This window comes from Punica granatum, chromosome 4, assembly GCF_007655135.1.
Source record: "Punica granatum isolate Tunisia-2019 chromosome 4, ASM765513v2, whole genome shotgun sequence".
NCBI classification, from domain to species: Eukaryota; Viridiplantae; Streptophyta; class Magnoliopsida; order Myrtales; family Lythraceae; genus Punica; species Punica granatum.
In genome coordinates this window covers 31,481,925-31,500,157 of record NC_045130.1, presented here as the reverse complement: position 1 = coordinate 31,500,157, position 18,233 = coordinate 31,481,925, and the positions used below count along the sequence as shown (strand labels likewise).

Sequence of the window (18,233 nt, the reverse complement as noted above, 5' to 3'; positions counted from 1 at the left end):
CTTCTATCGATTTAGAGAAGTTGCGGCATCGAACAAAAAGTGAATGTCTTCCGCAAGAAATGCCTTTCCATTAGAAACCGAGGATGATATCAGAGAGCTGCAGAGGATATCGACATCGGAGGGCCAAAAGGCAGCTCGAAGTAGATAAGACTGCTGATAAAACCCTCCAAAGTGTAAAGGACACAATGCAGCAGCAGATAGTCAAAATACAGTGCATTTCAAACTTGATACATACTCCACAATGAACTCAAAATCGATACTAACTATTCGCGATCCACCCGCTATATCTGATAATACGATAAATACATTTCCTTTTGTGATATACAAAATCAGAGAAATTATAATAAGAGTAGAAAATCAAAGCCAACTCAGGCACATTCACGAATCACAGGTAACTTAATTATTTACACATTCAGAAACGACCAATAAAGAAAAAATGGCTTCCCAAGAAACAGATTCCTCGACTCAGGTTTCCAATGATTCATTCTTACTGTTCGCTTGCTCGGAGTTGCTATGTGCTTTCTGGTTGCTCGGTTTTTCAGCTGCAGGGTAACTCAGTCGACGAGGCTTAGGCATTGGTTTCCCATTGGATGTCGGAGGCTTTGAGGGGGATGTTTGCTTTGGAGTTTGTTGGGGGGTACTTTTGTTTCCTTTACTGCCTTGCATAAGAGTTTTCTTCGGGTTAGTGGACTGAACGGTAACTCGGCTTTCCCATGGCCGGGCAGCAATCCAACGCTCCTTCCAACTCCAGCCCCAGTTCGCCTTCCCAACTTCGCATGCATTTGAACCGTATATAGGGTTAGAGTTGGCCCTCCACTGCAAAATTTGAGTACTCAAAATGTTACAGCTCGATTAGGCAGAGCATTACTCTAATGGGATTAGATATTTCTTTTGAAAAACGGGTAAACTTGTATTCGCTCGTCTTAAAGAGTAGCAAAATCCGAAAAGAGAATGATTTCTTTTGTAGTTCAGAAGCTTAAATATACTCATTTTCAAAGGGATAAGGATATGGTAAAGTGTCAAACTTGGCAGATGGCAGATGCAAACTTGCAACAGTAGTTGAATTTATGATAAATTTGCACTATGCTTTCGAGTCATTTATTCTTGACAGATGTAAATAAATATTAGAAGAAAATCACCTAATATTCTCTGTAATCTTCTGGTTTCTATCAGAAATAGAAACGAAAAACAAGAGCAGGGAAACATTAAGTCGATGCACTAAACGATTCTGATAATATGCATTATACCTGGTGGTTAAATGCATAAGCCATGGCTCTTTCGCGCTTCACGGCTGCTTCTTCTCTTTGATGTATCCTCCCAAGGATTTCTTCCATTGTTTCAGCACCTCCACACCATTCAACCTATAAGCAGCATAAATTATTACCTTTTGTCATTCTAAATTGCCATTCCATGCCGGAAGTCATCTTGGCTTTGTAAGATAAAGTCTACCTCAAGATCGTGGAGTTTAGCTTCAAGTTTAAGCTGATTCTCCAATTTCTTCTGTTTGATCTGGCCTTCTGTTACCATGCAGAGACGGCGAGCCCGAACATTAGACTGTATCTTGCTCCAACAATGCAGATAGCCCAAGGTAGTTGCTGCTTGCTTTTTAACAGTGTTATTTTGCGTCAGGATCTGTAGTCGTACTATTCCTTTCATACGGCGTAAGGTTTTCCTCGCCTGGAATTGGGGAAATTGGACAGCAAATGGTAGTAGTCATTAATAAAAAACATTTACTCTACAGATTGATAGTATTGAGAAGCATAGCGTGAAAGCGATAAAGTGAGCAACTTTTGGAAAGGCTTAAGCTCGTATGAAGGTACCAGGGTTGTACATGCGCGAATGCAATTTCCACAGCCAAGAATAACAAGGGCAAGCAAGTAGACAACATAAATAATAGAAATGACTAATCAGGAATTTATGGATCTAAACCGATAACCTCCTCATATATACTCAAGCATGGGTAAGATAGCACAAAGGCAGAGAAAATGTAAGACAGAAATCAGGGACTTACTGGCGCAGCAACAATATTTATATATCAAGCAAAGTTTGACATATTGGAAACAGCAGCTACATCATGCAATAGTTGCATAAGAAAACGTAAGAATAAAGATACCCTATATGCTCGGAATGCAGTTTGTATCCTCAGGGCTGCTCTATCTTCTGTAAGCATGCCAAGAGAATCACCAGTAGCGCCATTGACCAAACTAGCGCTCTCTTTTCCCGATTCGCTATCCAATTTGAAGGAATTTGACTTGGCTGAATTAGCTGAAGACTCCTGTTCATAAAAGTGCAGGAACAACATAAATTTACGCTTAATTCATGATAAGACAGGATTCCTCAATCAACCGAGATGAATCCTACATCTCCAGGATTTTCACTCTTCGCTTGGGATCAAGAATGTATCTATGTCCTAAATTAGTTTGACTTTTGTCCTCACTAACCACCACGACTGTAAGGTTCCTCGGCCAATCATAAATTTATCGAGGAGGAACAAGCTCCTCAAAGCAAAAGAAGAGCGTGCCTGTCCTTTCATGTTAAAGGAATTAAAAGTAGAAGCATTGCTTCAAAGAAGGGATAAAGAAAGAAAACAGGAAAGCGTATGGGGAGTTCTGTACCTTTGCTTGCTTTAAGCTGCTTTTCTTCGCTTTCTTCCGGCTAATTATTGTCTTGAACCAATCACCAGATCCCATATTTTAATGTTGAGAGCCTCTTGAGTCCAAATATAACATGATCGGGACCAAGATTTGTCCGCCAACTGAATGAACAGAATCAGCATTAATCCCTCATTAGCATCATTAGATAGAAACAATGCCAAATTTCTTCAGTTTCTTAGAAGACTGCATCGGAATAACGCTCTAGAATATATTTCTGAATACGAAAAAGGGACAAGAGAAAATGGTACAATAGCTAAAACAGGTATTTGTCTCCCCTTCCTGTAGCACGACATTCGTCCCCCAACTTGCATACAGTTTCACAACAACCATCAAAATTTGCCAAATCCTAGTGTATGATCTTCGATTATGTAACTGATATCAATACCGGTTGTCTATCCTATGCTCAGCTCATCAATTAAAATCACAAAAACATACATACATTAATCTCCTCCTCAATCGAATTGAGGGGTAAGTTCAAAACTCTCCAGTGCCCCCCAAATCAAGCAAAAAGAGACACCTTCATAGTCAGGATTAGCAAGCTCAAAAGTATGATGAAGAGCAACAAACTAGACTAAAACATCAGATATGAAGCTCACTGAATGCCATTGAAATATGAAAAGGCCGACAGGATAAAACTGGCCGCATCCCATCAAGAAAATGGAATAACGTTACTGACTCCACATTCAAGCAAGTCGCCGGCCGGAACAGAGACCTCCCCGATATCAGGAATCCCACGAAGAAGGACAAGAGCACCCGAAAAGATCACATCTTTGAGTTTGAATGAGGAGACAGAAACAGAAAAAATTATTGAACAGTAGCCGAGGAGCAATGACAACATACCACAGAAGCGGCAAGGACAGAACCAGCTCTGGGGGGGCCTCTCCTCCTCAGTCAGAAAAAGGGCAATCGAGATTTGGGCAAAGATGGTGGTAGGTATTAGTAGTAAACCACAAGGAAAGGAAAGCTCATTCATATAGGCAGAGTCAGAGTCAGAGAGACAGACATGGAGAGAGAGAGACAGAGGCCAGAAGAAGATGGTAATAATTGGTGGGTATAGGATGGTATAGGAAGGTGTGGATTTTTCCCGGGAATGGCCCATTTCCAGCCTTTCCAACTAACCAAGATTATCATTAATCCAACGTATATATATACATATTTTCCTTCCATGAAAGGGGTATAATCATTTAGTTAATTAATTACAAAGTTAATCACAAACTTATGAGTATTTCGGTATGGCATGTCATTTTTGTATCGAACCGACAACAAGATCTTCTCTGCATATGGAACAAAAAATACCATATTTCCTAATGAATGGTTTGTCCTGTTGAACGGTTAGTAGGAGATTCGGTTGACAATTCTATTAACAGTTAACAGTCGCAGCCGCACCAGCTACATTATTGGTCGGTCATGCGGGAGCTTCCTTTCGATGATCGAGATACGCAATGAGTAGTACTGTACAGTCATTCTATTCTGCGAGCCTCTACCTCTACCCGAAGGGTACTTTAAGGCCGAGTAATAATCGAGTTGTTCCGGCTTCGTCGGTTACATGGTACAGAGCTTAACAAACACAAAAGAGCAGAGAAGAGTGGACTGTGGAGTGCAGTAAAATTGGTTGGAGTTGGAGATTGAGGTTTGATGGATTCAAAAATTGCGGAGGCTTAAAGCGACAGCAGAGCAAACTATGACAAGGTGATGATGGTGATGTCCTGTCCTGCCCCTTCTAATTTCTCATTATAATTTTATGCGGGGATTAGTTTATTATTCATCAACAAAGGGTATTTTTTAATTTCCATTTTTAAGAGAAAAAAATAATAATAGAGAGGACTATGTTGTCATGAATTTAGACTAGAAAATGAGGACGGATGAATGATCATTGAATAGATTATTGAAAAACAGAACAAAGAATACAAATAATCGAGTTTGGTTGGTGCTTGTGTTCGAGCTACCGAATTTCGGTCCCATCTTTGCTGCAAAATTGAATAAAAAAAAAAGTTATCAATAACAAAAATAATAAAAAAGTGGTCCCGGCGGGGCTCGAACCCGCGACCTTCGGCTCATAAGACCAACGCTCTAACCAACTGAGCTACGGGACCTCACTGGTACACATTTCCTAGTTTAAAAGTAACAAATAATAATTTCCGTACCTGTAACGTGTGTATCATGTTCATTTTTGGGAAGGAAGGAAGGAAGGGAGAGATTTATTAATATAAGTTTAACCCGAGTCATGTATAAACCTCATTATTTAGTACCGAACATCTGCACTGGAATGTTCGAGCAGAACAATTATTGAGACCAGAGTTCTTTGTCAAATTTGAATACCAATCCCGACCATTTAACTAAAATATTTATGTGATCATTTTTTAAAGTTACGCATAATAATAATGTAAAGAAAGTACGTTAGAACTTTTATTATTATTATTATACCATCGTCCACGATCTTTATATTTTGATTAACGATTACTATCGCCCTTTTTACCCTTATACTATTTAGACGGATTAATTCTGAATTCTATGCATTACAACGAGCTCTTCCTCAATCCTTACCTCACGGGCAAGTAATTAAGTACACATGAAAATTCCTGCAACTATATTCTCATGAAAAGTTACGTTGCTTGGGTCAAAATCATCGTCATTTGATCATCACACTCATCATATGATGAAATATGCAACAGAAAGATCAGCGGATGATTTCAGTTCCATAAATCGTCATCATCATCGCCATCATATGATGAAATGTGAAATGGAGAGATAAGCAGATGATTCAATTCCATAAATAACATCCATGGGTTAGTCTAAGTGGCCTATATAACTGTTATTATAAAATCAGAAGTAAAATTTCGTCTAACTTTCACTTTCTGAAAAATTCCTTAGAAATGTACGACTAATTGATAATACAAATATAATTAAGGTCACAATTGTAATTTTCTTTCAATAACTATTTATTTCCCTGCATTCTCTCACGTATCTATATTATAGGTATTTAAGCTAAGCTCTCCAATTTTCGTACAACGAGGTGTCTCCATGGGTTTCACCAAAATATGTGGCACATCAGCATTTTGACGAGGTTAGAAGCATTTGGTTGATTGTCTTTTCATCTCCCTATGTTGTTAAGGGTACATGGATCAATATGAATCATGTATTTAATTTTCTAATAATGATTAAAATGAGTTCATCCATCGCATTTCCTCCACCGTCTCTCGCCCTCTCCTGCGTCTTTTTCCACAATCGAAAGTACTTACACCTTAGCACCCTCTGATTCTCGAATCTTGGACTTTTGCTCGCATATGCTTCACTTGTCGAGCCCAGCCCCGACCTCTCATGGAGGTCCGCTGATTCCAGCTCCGAGTTCAACGGCTGGGCCTTCATGGAGTATCTGTTTTTTTGCTGAATAATGCATATATTGATATTAGGGGTGATCGGTTCCGGGTACCCTATATTTTTCATAATACCCGGACCTTACCCTGTAAGGGACAGGTTCCAAGATTTTGGAACCAGACCCTACCCTGTTGAATCATGGAACCGGAACCTACCCGGAACTTGTATTATACCACAGGTTCCGGGTACCCTGTTGGAACCTGTAAATTTTTTCCTCTCGCTAAATAAAATCGAAAATATCGCATACATAATCAGTAATCATGCTAAATAGATTATCAACAAAATTTAGATTAATCCACAACAATGAAATAATAATATGTCTCATCAATCCATCCACAAAATTGAACATCCATAATACAATCTCACACAACAAAGCGCCTATGTTCTGATTCATTAGAGGAGATAGTAACTTTACTCTTTCCTCTTTTTTTTTAAATAAATAACCGGTTCCGGGTACCCTGTAGGCAGGAACCGGAACCGATTTTCACAGGTTTCTAATTTTAATACCCGGAACCTACCATATTTTCAATACGAGCTACCCAGACCCTACCCGTTATGGTAGGTTCCAACCGGTTCCGGGTATACCCGGTACCCGTGCACACCCCTAATTGATATTAATAGTTAGTACCAATTACAAGAGTACTAAGGTTCGGATACCCTTCAAAAGTACAACAATTGAAAATTTGACTTTGTGCCGAAATGGCTTAGATCACGAGCAAGGGTATTCTCAGTCCTAGTAATCCAAGAGCAAATCCAATCCAAGAAAATATTAAGAGCTACTAAAATAACAGAAACTATGCTTCTAATTTCCCGCGGAGAAGAAAGTGGGTGTAAAATGGCTTCTACTAGTAGCAAAGCATCGCAGTGTAGCTAGATCTTCGTTAGTCCTCTTTTAACAACCATGGTTAGGGCAAGGAGTGTTGCTCGAGCCTCAGATTGGATCGGCGTATCTTCATGTGAGATCTGGAATCAAGATAGTGATGGCGAGTTTTTCGGGTAGTGTAGAACTCTAGAAAGACACGATCTGCTGCTGTTCCAGGCTGCATTTGTGCTAATAGCCTTCGTGGAGTATCCGATTGCCCAAAAGAGACGATATGAAGGAGAAATGTTTCTCATACTGATTCATTGATTTGCTGAAGAATATAATATACATATGTACACAATTAACATATTTATTAAGAAACGAATGACAACAAAATCTCCAATTATCCCTCCTTTGTATAACTGGCAGTGGATATCTCGGATTTCTCCGAGATAGCTCTCTTCTTGCTATGTTGACGAATAGATTCCTCTATAAGCAAAGGTCCTTTGGAGCACTTACAATTCTAATCATGTCTCTGAATCTTTCGTTTTCAGTTCAACGGTCGGAGCTCTGAGGTTTTGTTTTTACAGTGCAGGCACATTGCTCAATTGCATTCCCAGTGCTACTTTGACTTTATATGAATTATTTTATTTTGTTATGGGTAGAATTAGGTTAAAGTTGTGATTTTTTTTTTCAGTCAGAATCCTAGTATCCGGAAGCCTAATTGGGCCCCGACTAATCCAGTCGAGCCGGGTCGGCCCACTAAGGGGTAAAGCTCTCCCAGCGTGAATTTTCTGTATTCACAAAGACTCGAACCCGAGACCTTGCTTAAGCGGAACAAGCGCCGAACCGCTTGAACCAACCCACGTTGGTGTTAAAGTTGTGATTTTAAAATCACATTTGCAAACCAAACAAGCCTATTTCCAATTTTGTCTCTCTCACCAGCAAATGCATTGAAGACGAGATGAGGAAGTTTGCCTTTATTCAGGTTATGGAGTTGTTGGATCAGTCCGTCGTAATTAAGCTTTCTCGATTTCTTGCTGTAATTTGGGTTCTTTCTAGCAAATTATTTTCATGGATTGCTTGGGCTATAATTTTTTTATTTTGTATGTTGGCGAATGAAATTTTGTCAATTTTTAGGAAGGGTTGAGGTTTCCTGATTGCATCTGAGCTATGCTTTTTTGGATAATTTATTTTTAGTCTAAACAAATCAATCCTTTTTAATTTTTAAAAAAAATGTAAATTTGATTTGATGGGTCATCCATTTGTCCTCCTTCAAATTTCCATAAACGGATATATGCATATGATTTTTCTATGACAAATATCACTTAGAAAAAATATATCATTCGGCATGTCTACTAAAACGAAACTTTAAATTCTCTAATATCTTGCTAAAATCTCCCCACAGTTGACGATATTTTCCAAAGGGTCTTATCTGATTCTAATTTCCATTATCTTTGATTTGTTGAGTTATTAAAGATGTGAAATTTTAAGTGAGAATTAGGGAATAACCATTACGTTCTTCGGCAAGAAGCAATATTAGAAGTGGTTAAAGGGGATACTGGAATTATATGTTGAATGGTCTTGCTTTGCTATGACTGGGTTAAAGCATGAAAGTAATGTGTATCAAGTTTCAGTTGATCAACTCTCTCTTGCTATATCCTGAATTATTGTCGAACAAGCAAATTGTCTCATGCTTTTATCTTTGTTTGATTCATTCAGGTCCGAGGAACTGAAATAGTCGGTGCGTACAAATTTGCAATTCCAAAATTGGAGAGTTTGTAGTAAACACCTTTCTCCAGGTAGGCTAAATATTGCTGAACCAAAGGAACTCCGTGAAAAGTATATCCAATTTTTCAAGAAATTTGCAATTTCATATTTTTCCATTCTGATATAATGTAATCACTCTCTCTCTCTCTCTCTCTCTTTTATTAAACACTTTTATTTTGTTGAATTGCAAAGTTTAATAAAGAGTTTGTTATTGTTGATGAGTTGGGGAGTAATAAAGAAGATTATTAAGAAAATTCAAAAATTATATTTTACAAAATTCAAGTTGAAAACATAGCTTGAAGATGCCAGGCCCGAGACTAGTTCTAAAGATCATTCATCACATTTCAACGCTGTTGTCCTTTTCTTAATTTTTATATTTTATATATAATTAAGTTTCAAAAAGAAAATTTATACAGTCCGAAACTCTCTCAAATTTGTTAAATCGATATTTGAAAATTATTTAAAGGAAGAAATAATAATGAAGACATAAATATTGGGAGGGCTATATGAAAAGATATTTTTATGTAATAATACTGCAATGGGCATTAGTGGTTGAACACTAATTGAGGTGGGTTCAACTACCAAGTCACATCATTTGGAAAAACGCACAATTAATTAGTGGTATAATTTTTTAATTGAATCTATAAATTATTGGTTATCAATCTCAAAATTGATTTCCCATTTCGGGCGTTCAATGAATGACCGCTGGACAAAGCAAAGTCCTCATCTCAATTACTTTCAATACTTCAAAGGCAAAAAGGCAACATCCTCAAGTTTCACTAGGACTTCATTTTACGTATTAAAAAAAGGTTTCACTAAGATTTTCAATTTCAACCTATTTAAGTTAACGTGGTTTCTCGTATATTGCGTGTGATCTCTAATATAGTGGTTAAAAATGATCAGGAGAGCTAACCATTAAGTGTGGCATATTTGGCAAATTTCGCTTTGTCTTGATAACCTTTTTTTTTCGGTCATAAAAAGGTTCAAGACCTAATACAATAAAAGAGAAATCTAAAATAACTAATAAAGAGGCACAAGTAGTCCTAATAGATATCGAACCTGCGATCTCTAAATCAACAAACGAGGACGTGTACCGTAGCACTACACTCTCTTTTGACAACTTTACTAGTAATTCAAGGATTTGAAACTTACTAGAAGCAAAGCATTTTGTGATGAACTAGGTCAACGTTTAAGAGGCAATACGATTTTCAATAGGTGGTTTGAAATTTAGTGGAAATCTTTTTTAGCTAGAATCAAGTTGACATCCGAGCAAAGATTATATTTTTAGCTGAAGACAAACAACAACAAACATCAAAGCGAAAGAAAAGTAAATACTAACAACAAATCTTATCGGATAGAGTTCATGAAATATCAAAGAAATGTACAAACAAAAAACTCAAAAATCTCAGCTACGATATTATCTGAAATTTTAGAATAGCCACATTTGAATGATTTAGATAAAAGCGTGATTTTTTTATTATTAATTAGATGTATGATAGATTATTACTGTTATTAATTATTATCATCATTTTGTCAAATAGCTACGTCAAATCCTATCTTTATTATCGAGTGATTTCCTTCCTTTTTTTTTTAGAGTCGTAAAAGAGATTCACGAGCCTTATATTAGGATAGGAAATATAGTGAAATAAAAGAACATATAATCTCAATGGTGAGGATCAAACCGATGACCTCTTGATTTTGGATTGACACTTTGTGCCATCGCATAAAAACTCATTCCTCATAATCAATTCATTTCTGTCCTTGCCAATTTAAATATGGAAAATTCTATCATGCTATCTATAAACAATTATTGCTTGCTAATCTTGTCCTATTAATTAAAGTGTGATTGATGTGGGAAAGGAGGTATTGTACGGTGGCAGACACCACGCATGGAGCCAAGAGGTTTTTTTTTTGTTAATATTCCCACCAGCGGACTTGTCATTCCCTTTTATTTAGTTTTCTTTTTTATTTTGATTGTGAGGTATATGGACTTAATAAATGAAAAGAGATAAGAGAAATAATGGTATACAAAGAGTCCCACTTGCAAGGACTAAACTTGAAATTTTTTTATCCACAAGTAAGGAATGTATCATCTGCATTATATCCTATTTCTCTAGTTTTCTCTTTTCAATTAATAGTCTCATGACCTCATTTATAACGGAAAAAAAAAGTCTGCTTGATGTCTTGGTATGAGCTTAATGCATTTGAATGAACTAAGGAACCTTAATAGATTCCACAATGTCGAGAAATTTATTTGGTGATTCTACCTCGTCACACGACATGAGAATGAACCAATCAAATTGCAATAGACAAATTAATATGTATATCATGCAAGTATTACACCATAACTTTTGTTGATTGCATATCAACTTTTTGAATTTTTTTCTCACCACATCATTATGAATTATAAGATCCGTTAAGAATTTCCCCATGATTTCAGTATGGGAGCATAAAGTTCTAGTGTCAATTTTTTTTTTCCCTTTTCTTTTGGCTGGTACATTCTGGTTTCAACTTTATGATAGTCTCTTTTGTTTACAAATTATTGTCATTAATGTTGTAATCATCCTGTCAAGTTTTAGTTTAGACTAAATTTGGGGTGACTTACGAAGGGCGGCCTCCAATGGCGACATGAACCTTATAAAGACGCTGGAAATTTACGGGTGAAAATTTAAGCCACAACCAGCCAATACTGGTCTTGGGGCTTCGAATTTGTGGATGGGGAGTCATGTTACTCTGCAAGGTAGAGTCGGTGACTCGATGGACAGTCGTTACCCCTCAATGCCTTGCTCACTCGTCGGAGCGGCAACGATTTCCAGCGATGATGCTCGTTCAAACCACATGGTGGTAAGTAAGGGCCTGAATTCTGGTGAGAGTGCGGCACCATGAGGAAGTTATAGCATATGATCGATACGGTTTTTTATGACCTAATGGGTTACTTGCCACCAACATGCATCACTATATTTACTCCTTTCTATGATCAATGTCGATATGGGTTATGTGTGACTCCTCACCCGGTGTATCGTTTTGTATGTGTGTTATATATCCAAATACTTGTATTATGTACATGTACTCATATTATTTTTTCTTAATTATAAGAGAAGTCCATGAGTCTAGTATGTACTCGTATTATTAATTTTGATGAGTGAGTGACACTTTTCTAGAAACGGAAAGGGGGAAAAAAAAGTCTTAACATATGTATAGTTTGCATTGCATTCCATGCATAACATGCGTTATTTGGACACTTTTCTGCCACCAATATAAGAAACTTCTTAGTGATATTATAAGAGGAAACATTAAGGTCATATTCGGGAGGAGAATGGAAAAAAAATCAATATCCCTCCTTCCACTCCCTTTCATTATATTGTTGCATTTTTTCTGAGTGAATTATTTCGTTGTACTTTGAAAAGTTAAAATTATCATTCCATTGGAATGATCATTCTCTTCAAATTGATGGAACGAGAATTCCTTCAAAAAATTTATGGAATGTTCATTTCCATAATTCAATAAATTTTAAGCAACAAAATGAAAAAGATAAAAATTCATGTTTTATTATTTAAAATATTATCTTGTTAAATAGGCACAAAGTTATAATTATATTCCACCATGTATCCTATATCAACCTAAAAATTACCTCTTTTTTTTCTATATTTATTATATAATCATTCCATTCCATTATAATGTACCAAATGATACTTAATATGATTGGAGCAAATGGATGATTGAGCATACAACGTGCGAACTATGAGCCTTAAAATTTATAAAATGAAATATTTTTTACCGATAGCTTCTTCCTGATCAAATTATTTTGAGTTGGGACAGTTTAAGATGTTTCCACTATATGGCCGCTGCAATTATTTTAACTTATTCATCAAGTGACAAATGATGGCTAATGAGTAATACTGCGCTTCCATCACTCCAAACAAAAGTAATTACTAATGTACTTCGAATGACTGAAGAATGAACATCATTCATAATTGATTTCCTAAATTGGGTTGCTTAACAATTGCAATGTCCTGCTGAGGATCCACAGGCCCCTTCTAGTTTCTGATTTAAGACAATAATTAAGTTCCTTGTTTTCCCAGAAGAGACAATACTCAACTCAGACTCATGATAATAAATCAAGACCAACCAAAGACAGAGGTGAGAACATAGAGGAGAATAAGAGAAACCGGGTAGAGAATGTAAGCAAGAAGCCCAATCCACAATGGGAACTTGGTGACGAGGCTGCTGAGGCAGCCCATCAGAGTGCATATCAGCAACACAAGAAGAACTTCTGCCGACACGTCCCACGTGATGTCCTTTATGTACACGAGCAACAGGAACGTCGCCAGCCCCATTAAGTTGTTCATGAACACCCCGTTATATATCTGCAAGATTGTCATACATTTATCAGTTTATCGGATACAACTCTTAATTATAAGAAGGACAAAGGCTGAGCCAAAAACACCAGGAACTGGAAGTAGACCATATATGCTTGATGTACCTCTGAAAACGATAAGGAGATATCCTTAACAGTCTTCTTCCTTGCAGAAGTTACGGCAGCTATTACTTGCCGGTAGCCCATGGAGAGTGGAACTACAACGTACGTAACTAAAAATGAAGGAATACCTACGGCGGTGGCAAAACTTTGAATATTCACCATGAGGGGCATTCCAATCAGGATCATTATCCCGGTTCCTAGTATTATCAGAGACCCGGCCTTTGTGTAATTCCACCAGGCTTTTCCACTTGGCTTAGTAGTACTAGTACTAGTTGTCGGGGTAGTACCGTTCTCGTCCTGGGAAATTAGGCTTTGCTGCTCTTCGATCATATTTCCCTGAAATTTCAATTCATTATGAACAGAGAAGCATAAAATTAATCATATGTAGAATGAAACACCATACTACAAGCTTTTGGGAAAAGTGGTCACTGACGATGTCATCAGAGTGCAAGTCTAATGTCAAGAGTCGAGTACCTAGTCCGTTTTAATGATTCTTGATCTGATTTTTCTAAATATCATATGTGGCTGATGTTGTGGCTCCGATCACTAGCTATATCGTGGTTTATGTATATACCTGTGAAGTGTTGTTGGAAGCATTCCTTTGATTGCGACTACTAGCTGCTGATGGCAATACCATAGCCTCATCGAGCCACTTTGAGATGCCTTGGATGAATTCCTTCTCACTTATTTGGGAATCCTGCGTGAGGTCGAACTCCTTCATCACCCTCTGAGTGGAATCGTCGGTATGGAAACCTGCTTCCTCTATTTGAACCCCGAGGATGAATGCATACAGTTCATTTTCAGATATTTGCTTGTTTCTGTTCTTGTCAATCCTACGGAACAGCCTGCCAAAAGCATGGGAGAAAAGACCAAGATGACAACTAGCGGGACTCTCAAATTTAATCTTAACAATCTGTAACATATCAAGAAGAAGAGGAACTGATTACTCTTTAATGAGAGGCTCATTCGGCTTCCCGGCAGTGGTCAGATATCTCTTCAGCATGCTCTCCTGGACATGCCTTCGCAAGAGAGACTCGTATCTCTTCTCCTGAATCCACGGCTTAAATACCTGCAACCCAATTGTAGAATTAGGATATCTTAAGAGCGTGACATGGAATAAATAATTTATTTTGCCGATGCATAGGGTTCGTGTTTCACCTCGTAATTGCAGTAGATGAAGAGGAAAATTGCGGTGACAATGAGAGCAATTAGGACAACTATCCTCTGAGCCGTGGATGAAGAGAGGATTTTTGCTAGTTGAAGAATGAGGAGAGGGACCATTGATAGGAGTGTGAGGCTTGCTACGTTCTTTGTTTCTGCATCAGTTTGCACTCCATAACCTGCAAATAATATGTACCGAGCAGACCAGTTAATTGTTCTTTCAGCAAACTACCGTGACCATCATCGTATATACATGAACAAATTTTCGATATGGATCTGCATTTTTTATCAAACCTATGGCTCTATGATCGATGTAGCAATTTTACCAATATCAAGTCATTTCTTGTTATCTTATGCTTTTATTCGTACATAGGTTCTAGTAGTATGAGGTTTAAAATGATTCACCACTTGGTTCCAATGTCGATAAGCACTCATGTAATCAGAAATAAGAAATTCCGACTGATGCGTTAACTAGATTGAGAGAAAGCATACTTGAGCTGTATAGTTGCTTAAATTTCGGGAGGCTGAAGGGGGACGAGGATGCCGAGGAAGATGAAGATGAAGAGTTGTTGGACCCAGAGAGATCATGGCTACCAAAAACAATGATGGAGCCCCATATCAAGGTGAAGCTCATGATGGCCGAGCCCGCAAGCATCCCCATCATCATGGTTGCCATTGTCTCGATCGTGTCCGAGCTCGATGAAAGCGCCGAAACTGCACAACAGGAAACCTCTTAGGAGAACTTCATACATTTATCTATCAGCTTCTCACTAGTCAATCGTTAAACAAGAAAATAAAAATTCCAATCTACTAGTAACATCCACAATTCCACCTCATTAGTGACATGCATTTGTCCAAATTCATATTTTTCACTCGTTAAAATATATAAATACATTGGTCACCCATACATGGGACCGTCCGATCGCAAGGAATGCACCACCAAACACCAAACCACCCCCCTCCCCGGCCCTCATACCGGGGGACGAACACGGTGGGCAATCGGACGGTTCTAGGAGGCCGGAAGGCGTAACCATAAGTAAAAAATCCCTCTTGAATAAGTAGGCCCACCATTTGTCCAAATTCATATTTTTAACTCGTTAAAATATATAAATACATTAGTCACCCATACATGGGACCGTCTGATCGCAAGGAATGCACCGCCAAACACCAAACCACCCCCCCCCCCCCCCCCCCCCCCCCCCCCCCGAGGGGGGACGAACCCCCCTCCCCTGCCCTCACACCGGGGGACGAACACAGTGGGCAATCGGACGGTTCTAGGAGGCCGGAAGGCGTAACTATAAGTAGAAAATCCCTCTTGAATAAGCAGGCCCACCATTTACTTCAAAAGGTTGCCATGGAACTGATCGTCGGCCAAGACTGGACCTTATTTTGGGCTCCATCTCTGGCCCATATTAAGCCCATTGGGCCGATCGTGGGTCCGCTGAATTGTGAAACCAGCAAATCTAGTTGTCACACGTCAGTCGATTGAATCTTGTGAATATTCAAACATGTAGAAACATACTAAGCAGGGACTTGTGATTCATTCCTAGAATAAAATAAAGAAAAAATATTATCAAATCATATATATATATATATATGTATGTATGTTTTGGTAAATATATAAACTTATATAGTTGAATTGGGAGAATTGATAGTCAATGACAATGTGAGAGAGAAAGGGACAGAGATTCATGGATTTTGGCCTTTTATGTGAAAATACCAACTCCCCTCAACTTGTTGCATAATACATTTTCATTCTTCCAATAAAATATATACTCTTACGCCAATATTCACCATTTTTTTATAGAGTAATTCCATATCTTAGTGAGGCGAAAATTAGATGCAGTGAGATAGAGGACGTATAAGGTAATGATACACGCTTTCGCATAATAACTTAGAGATTTTAGGTTCCATTCTCTTAATGAGAATATTCATGCTCCATTATTTAGTTTTTCATTTTCTTATAAAACATCTTGGTTACAAGGCAATGATGTGCTTCATTGTGCTACCCCTCTTTGATTTTTTTTTCTTTGGAAATATATTACCACTGTTATATAATTAGACGACTAGACATATGAATATTGTGACTAGTTTTTAATATTTTCTCTCATTCTGCAAGGACCCATATAATCCACAGATTTGTCCATGGCACAATTCTTTGCCACAAACATATATAGGTACATTGTTTGTAAATATATATATGTGCGTGTGTGTGTAAAACATATGCCTAAGCATGTTTGTGGGAGTACAGCAAAAGGGTAATTGTGAAGAGACATCAATGGCAACTAAGAAATGAAAATCTTCATCGTTGCAAATGAATCACATGAATGACTTAAAATCTCGAGCAAATGCTGCACGTTATGACTAATTTTTCTTTTTTTCTCAGTTATAAGGGAGGCATGTGCACTTAATAAAAGGGTACGGGTAGTCTCATTGAGTATCGAATCTGAAACTTATTGATTGCAAACTTACACTACTATGCTACTTTCTTTGATTATCATGAGGGTGATAACACCGAAAAGTTTAATCGTTGTCAAGCTTAGAAAAGCAAAACTTGTTTACTATTCCTTTCCTTGTGTTACGGTTTTCTTTGAGCAACAAAAAATGGCAAAATGTTTTCCATAACGGGGGAGGAAACAATCGTAAAGCCTGATGAGGAAGAAGAGCTTGTGAGTTATACTTACCAAGCATAATCACCACTTGAGGAATGCTGCCGAGCATTTGGAACAAACTGGCCCCAAAGATACCCGTCCCGAACATCCGAAAGAACAAATCCGACCCTGAGGACACATAATGTGATGCGACTGCCAACAAGTACTCATAAACTATTATCAGGAACAGCTCTCCCCACACCTCCGTCGTGCAGGGCAGGAACCCGTAAGTTGGGGTGCAAGTCACGGTCGTTGTCCTGAGACCAAGGACCTGGCCCTGCCCCCCGAGCCGATCCATGCCGTCGGATATGATCCCTCTTATGGAACGGCCAGTGACGGAATGGACCATTAGGACCCAAAAGACAGCGAGTGCGAGCCGCCCCCTCATCACTGTCCTTTCAAGAGGAGTCATAATGGGGAGGTGATGGAGATGGAGAATGCAGACGCGAAGAACAAAACTCTGGTTGAGAGATTTGGATTTATATTCGAAGGATGACTGAGAAAGTGGGATTCCATGCACGTTCTGAGAAGAAGACAACACTGAAGATTGTCCTTAAAGGAACCTTTTCTGGTTTTAGTGTCCTGTCATCCATTTGTTTAATCCTAAATCTAAACAGTGACTGTGATGCATTTGAAGTATAGATGGAAAGGTTGATTTACCAAAAAGAAGGACAGATGGGAGGAAGCTACCGGTTTATAAGGAGAAGGCCATTATTTTTTAAATGGATAAAAAGGTAAGGTCAGGTTATTAGTACGTTGTACCTGTCTCAATTAAGAAAATTTAACCGCTACGAAATATTCATTTCGCCACACTAATGAATTAAGTCCACGGTCCACTGGATCAAGCATTATGAGCCGGCCACCGCCATCCCATAATATACTCACATAGTGAGTAGCTCTACGTACTCGGTGAGATTCGAACTCGTGATGTTCAAGTGGAGCGCTTGATACTTAACCACTAGACCACCGTGCTGATGGTATAAAGAAAAGGCCTTATTTAATTCTTAGTCCTGATCGTAAACTGATAATTATCGGGATATAGGATACTTTTCTTTTAGTTTTACAAAACGACTTGAAGCAATGAGATTTGGATCTCAACATGAAGCAATAAGATTTAAATCTCAATTAGATAGTGGAATGCGGTCACTATGCCGCTTACAATAGACCATCGCATATCAAAGCGGTTTGCAAAGTTCTTTTATTATATTTTTTATCCCTGCCACTCGGTAAGAATTGTGCTTCAAGGTGGCTCGCACAGCTTGTTCGCTAGGCGAGCTTCACTAGTGATGACATGTGCTCTTGGGCTTCCAAGGCCTCTACTGCAGGACAGGAATCTGACA

General features: G+C 38.2%; 2 protein-coding genes and 1 non-coding gene across 5 annotated transcripts; all 3 read right to left on the bottom strand.

Moving 5' to 3' along the window:
* Positions 1-141: 141 nt before the first annotated feature.
* Positions 142-3,686, bottom strand: LOC116205005 (protein IQ-DOMAIN 1). Of its 3 annotated transcripts, none has more exons than XM_031537419.1 (6): positions 3,495-3,686; positions 2,616-2,755; positions 2,114-2,275; positions 1,450-1,677; positions 1,248-1,361; positions 142-816 (listed from the first exon to the last, which is right to left on the bottom strand). In XM_031537419.1, the coding sequence occupies exons 2-6, from the start codon at positions 2,688-2,690 to the stop codon at positions 466-468; spliced, it is 930 nt and encodes a 309-aa protein (XP_031393279.1). In that variant the 5' UTR covers positions 2,691-2,755; positions 3,495-3,686; the 3' UTR covers positions 142-465. The 3 variants fall into 3 exon arrangements, with proteins under 3 accessions (XP_031393279.1, XP_031393281.1, XP_031393280.1); XM_031537421.1 differs by lacking the exon at positions 3,495-3,686 and adding an exon at positions 3,331-3,463; XM_031537420.1 differs by lacking the exon at positions 3,495-3,686 and adding an exon at positions 3,251-3,401.
* Positions 3,687-4,673: 987 nt separating this feature from the next.
* On the bottom strand, positions 4,674-4,747 carry TRNAI-UAU. Its single transcript has one exon. It is a non-coding gene; the product is annotated as a tRNA-Ile (tRNA).
* A 7,801-nt stretch (positions 4,748-12,548) lies between these two features.
* LOC116202801 (sodium/calcium exchanger NCL2-like) lies at positions 12,549-17,392 on the bottom strand. The gene is made up of 7 exons (XM_031534413.1): positions 16,927-17,392; positions 14,735-14,956; positions 14,240-14,421; positions 14,029-14,150; positions 13,656-13,926; positions 13,085-13,417; positions 12,549-12,968 (listed from the first exon to the last, which is right to left on the bottom strand). Exons 1-7 carry the CDS (start codon positions 17,303-17,305, stop codon positions 12,720-12,722), a joined length of 1,758 nt encoding a protein of 585 aa, XP_031390273.1. The 5' UTR covers positions 17,306-17,392; the 3' UTR covers positions 12,549-12,719.
* Between the last annotated feature and the right edge of the window lie 841 nt (positions 17,393-18,233).

Bases quoted from the DNA above. Each gene is read 5' to 3' on its own strand.
- LOC116202801 (XM_031534413.1), bottom strand. From the start codon at position 17,305: ATGACTCCTCTTGAAAGGACAGTGATGAGGGGGCGGCTCGCACTCGCT. The intron at 14,957-16,926 runs GTAAGTATAACT...CCTGTTGTGCAG, and splicing joins TCAAGTGGTGATTATGCTTG to TTTCGGCGCTTTCATCGAGC. The intron at 12,969-13,084 runs GTACATCAAGCA...ACAATCTTGCAG, and splicing joins TCTCCTTATCGTTTTCAGAG to ATATATAACGGGGTGTTCAT.
- LOC116205005 (XM_031537419.1), bottom strand. From the start codon at position 2,690: ATGGGATCTGGTGATTGGTTCAAGACAATAATTAGCCGGAAGAAAGCG. The intron at 1,678-2,113 runs GTATCTTTATTC...CCCCAATTCCAG, and splicing joins CTGCATTCCGAGCATATAGG to GCGAGGAAAACCTTACGCCG. The intron at 817-1,247 runs GTATAATGCATA...CAAATTTTGCAG, and splicing joins CTTATGCATTTAACCACCAG to TGGAGGGCCAACTCTAACCC.